Here is a 4,228-nt window from a genome sequence, read left to right on the forward strand (position 1 = left end):
TTTGGCGGGCTCTGGGGTTCCCGACGGGTTTCTGAGGGGGGGGCAGTGTCGCCGTCGTCAGGCTGGCCAGCCGTCCCTCCCCTTTGCGCCCCGTCGCCGCCGTCCTGCCGCCGTGACGGGGTTCCCCGGGCGCCTGCGGGGTCCATCCACCCCGCTCGGCGCGAGGGGTGGTTGGGTTCGGGAGAGAGGAGGGCTTTGCCTGGCCGTGGTGCCGGGAGCGGTTCCCGCGCCGTCCTTCTCTGAGTCGGTTCGGCGCCGTCGGCTCGGGGATCGGCCCCTTTCTCCGGTGGCTCGTCGTCCCCGTTTCTCGGCCGTTGTTCGGCCTCGGAATGGTGTCAGAGGTGGACCGCTTCCTGGGTCCTCCCGTCACTACGCCCGTCTGAGAGTCTCTTAATGTTCATTCCCCTGGCTCCCGTTCCTGGGGCCCGTCGCGTCGTCAGTACGTGGTCCGTGACAGCCCGGGATTCGCCGCAGGTGGGCGTCCTGGGGTTGTGTGGTTTTTCCCGAGTTCCCCCGCGGGTCATGTGGGGTTTGGGGTGGGGTGGAAGAGAGAGGAGGAGAGGCCTTGCCGAGGGCTCTTTTTGCGCTACCCCTAACCCTCATCGCTACGTGGGCTCATGCATCGGTACAGTCGTTGTCAGGCAGCGAGACGGTCCTGGCGCTCAGGCGACGGTAGCCTCGTCTGTTCGCCCAATCTGGCAGTTGTTCGTTCCCTCCCTCCTCCGATGCGCGGTCCTAGCCCGTGTGGGTGGGGCGAGGTGGAAGGGGAATGGAGGAGGCTTACCCCCTCCCACCCCCGACCCGTTGCAGGTACCTAGTCGGGGATGTTTAAAGACTCAGGGGTTGCTGTTCCGCTCTGGCGGGGTCGGTTCCGCTTTCTCTCCCTCCCCTCCAAGTTCCCTTCCGACTGTCTCCGGCCCACTCTTGCCGGGAGCGGCAGGAGGGGGGGTCGGTACCCCCGAGGCGGGAAGGGCCGGAGGGGAGGGCGGGGGCGCCCGCCCCCTGGGGTTGCGGATGGGCCCGAGGGGAGAGGAGATGCCTGGCTCCGACTTCTCTCAGGTTTCCCGGTGCGTTTGGCGGGCTTTGGGGCTCACTACGGGCTTCTGAGGGGGGGCAGTCTCGCTGCCTTCGCCCCCCAGTCGCCCTCGCCCTGCCGCAGTGCCTGGCGGGCCCCCGGGCGCCTGTGGAGTCCATCCACCCGTCTCGGTGAGGGGGGTTTGGGCTCTGAAGAGAGAAGGGGTTTGCCTGTCCTTGGCGCGCGGGAGCGGTTCCCGTGCCGCCCTTCTCCGAGTCGGTTCGGAGCCGTCGGCTCGGGGGCCGTCCCCTTTTTCCGGTGGCTCGCCTCCCCCGTTTCTCGGCAGTGTTCGGCCTCTGACGGGTGTCAGAGGTGGACGGCTCCCGGGGTCCTCTCGGGGCTACACCCGTCTGGGAGTCGCTCAACGTTCAATTGCCCGGTTTCCGTTTCTGGCGTTCCCGTCGTCCCGACACCATGCGGCCCTCGACCGCCCGGGGTTCGCCGCAGGTGGGCGTCCTCCAGGAGTGTGCCTTTCCCCGGGTCCCCCCTGCGGGTCGTGTGGGGTTTGGGGGGGGGGTGGAAGAGAGCCCTCGGCAACGCCTCTCCTCCTCTTTTTCCCTGCCATCCTCAAACCTTAAACCCCCATTGCCACTTGGGTTCGTGCGTCGGCGCGGTGGGTGTCAGGCGGCGAGACGGTCCCGGCGGCCAGGCGCCGGGAGCCGTGTCCATTCGTCGAATCGGGCCAGTGTTGGTTCCCTCCGTCCCTCCTCCGGTGAGCTCTCCTAGCCCGCGTGGGGGTGGGTGAGGCGAGGGGAAGGGGGATGCAGGAGGCTCCCCCCCACCCCCGACCCATTGCAGGTATCTAGCGCATTCTGGCGCAGAGGTTCAAAGACCCGGGGGGACTGTCCCGCCCCGGCGGGGTCGGTTCCGCTTTCCGTTCCCCCCTGCAATCCCCCTTCCAACTGTTTCGGCCCCCTCTGGCCGCGAGCGGCAGGAGGCGGGGTGGGTACCCCCGAGGCGGGAAGGGTGGCAGGGGAGGGCGGGCGTCCGCCCCCTGGGGTTGTGTACGGGCCGGGGGGGGGGGGAAGAGATGGTACCTGCCTCCACCGCTCCCGGCCTTCCCGGTGCGTTTGGCGGGCTCTGGGGTTCCCGACGGGTTTCTGAGGGGGAGGGGCAGTGTTGCAGTCGTCAGGCCGGCTCGATGTCCCTCCCCCTCGCCTCCCCGTCTCCCTCGCCCTGCCGACGTGGCCGGGGCCCCCGGGCGTCTGCGGGGTCCATCCACCCTGCTAGTCGAGGGGTGGTTGGGCTTGGGAGATAGGAGGGGTTTGCCCTGCCGTGGTGAGCGGGAGCGGTTCCCGCTCCGCCCTTCTCCGAGTCGGTTCGGGGACCGGCCTCTTTCTCCCGTGGTTCGTCGTCCCCGTTTTGTCAGCCATGTTCGGACACTACTCGGTCCTCGATCGCCCGGGGTTCGTCGCAGGTGGGCGTCCTCCAGGAGTGTGCCTTTCCCGAGTCCCCACGGCGGGTCGTGTGGGGTTTAGGGGGGGGGGCGTGGAAGGGAGCCCTCGGCAACGCCTCTCCTCCTCTCTTTCCGCGCATCCTCAAACCTTAAACCCCCATCGCCACTTGGGTTCCTGCGTCGGCGCGGTGGGTGTCGGGCGGCGAGACGGTCTCGGCGGCCAGGCGCCGGGAGCCGTGTTCGTTCGTCGAATCAGGCCGGTGTTGGTTCCCTCCATCCCTCCTCGGGTGAGCGGTCCTAGCCGCGTGGGGGTGGGTGGAGCAAGGAGGAAGGGGGATGCAGGAAGCTTCCCCCCACCCCCGACCCGTTGCAGGTATCTAGCGCGTTCCGGCGCGGAGGTTTAAAGACCCGGGGGGACTGTCCCGCCCCGGGGGTCGGTTCCGCTTTCCGTTCCCCCCTGCAATCCCCCTTCCGACTGTTTCGGCCCCCTCCTGCCGCGAGCGGCAGGAGGCGGGGTGGGTACCCCCGAGGCGGGAAGGGCGGCAGGGGAGGGCGGGCGTCCGCCCCCTGGGGTTGTGGACGGCCGGGAGGGAAGAGGTGATACCTGCCTCCCCGGTGCGTTTGGCGGGCTCTGGGGTTCCCGACGGGTTTCCGAGGTGGGGGCAGTGTCGCCGTCCTCAGGCCGGACCGATGACCCTCCCCCTCGCCGCCCCGTCGCCCTCCCTCGCCCTGCCATCTTTCCGGGGCCCCCGGGCGCCTGCGGGGTCCATCCACCCCGCTCGGCGCGAGGGGTGGTTGGGTTCGGGAGAGAGGAGGGGTTTGCCCGGCCATGGCGAGCGGAAAGCGGTTTCCGCTGCGCCCTTCTCCGAGTCGGTTCGGCGCCATCGGCTCGGGGACCGGACCGTGCCCCTTTCCCGGTGGCTCGCCGCCCACGTTTCTCGGCCGTGTTCGGCCTCTGACGGGTGTCAGAGGTGGACGGCTCCCGGGGTCTTCTCGGGGCTACACCCGTCTGAGAGTCGTTCAACGTACAATTGCCCGGTTTCCGTTTCTGGCGTTCCCGTCGCCCCGACACTATGCAGTCCGCGACCGCCCGGGGTTCGCTGCAGGTGGGCGTCCTCCAGGAGTGTGCCTTTCCCGAGTCCCCACGGCGGGTCGTGTGGGGTTTAGGGGGGGGGCGTGGAAGGGAGCCCTCGGCAACGCCTCTCCTCCTCTCTTTCCGCGCATCCTCAAACCTTAAACCCCCATCGCCACTTGGGTTCCTGCGTCGGTGCGGTGGGTGTCGGGCGGCAAGACGGTCCCGGCGGCCAGGCGCCGGGAGTCCTGTTCGTTCGTCGAATCGGGCCGGTGTTGGGTCCCTCCTCCCGTGTATCCCGGTGGGGTTGGTTCCGCGTTCCGTTCCCCCCTGCAATCCCTCTTCCGACTGTTTCGGGCCCTCTCTTGCCGCCAGCGGCAGGAGGCGGGGTGGGTACCCCCGAGGCCGGAAGGACCGCAGGGGAGGGCGGGCGTCCTTCCCATGTGGACGGCATCTCCTTTCCTCCTCTCCGCATTGCCCTCAAACCTCAACCCACATCACCACTTGGGTTCGTGTGTTGGTTCAGTCGGCGGCGGCTAGACGGTGCCGGCGGCCAGGGGGGAGCCGTGTCCGTTTGCCGAAATCGGCCGGTGTTCGTTGGCTCCATCCGTACTCCGGTGAGGGGTCCTAGCCCATGGGGCTAGGGTTATCAGACCCGGGGATTTGTTTTCCGTCTCCAGCTCGG

The 4,228-nt window shown here is 69.0% G+C and overlaps 1 protein-coding gene across 1 annotated transcript; it reads right to left on the reverse strand.

Annotated features, from left to right (window-relative positions):
• Positions 1–1,877: 1,877 nt before the first annotated feature.
• Positions 1,878–3,302, reverse strand: LOC122729091 (basic salivary proline-rich protein 4-like). Its single transcript, XM_043967750.1, has 3 exons — positions 2,836–3,302; positions 2,639–2,768; positions 1,878–2,501 (listed from the first exon to the last, which is right to left on the reverse strand). The coding sequence occupies exons 1-3, from the start codon at positions 3,300–3,302 to the stop codon at positions 1,878–1,880; spliced, it is 1,221 nt and encodes a 406-aa protein (XP_043823685.1).
• Between the last annotated feature and the right edge of the window lie 926 nt (positions 3,303–4,228).

Source organism: Dromiciops gliroides, chromosome 5 (genome assembly GCF_019393635.1).
Source record: "Dromiciops gliroides isolate mDroGli1 chromosome 5, mDroGli1.pri, whole genome shotgun sequence".
NCBI lineage: Eukaryota > Metazoa > Chordata > Mammalia > Microbiotheria > Microbiotheriidae > Dromiciops > Dromiciops gliroides.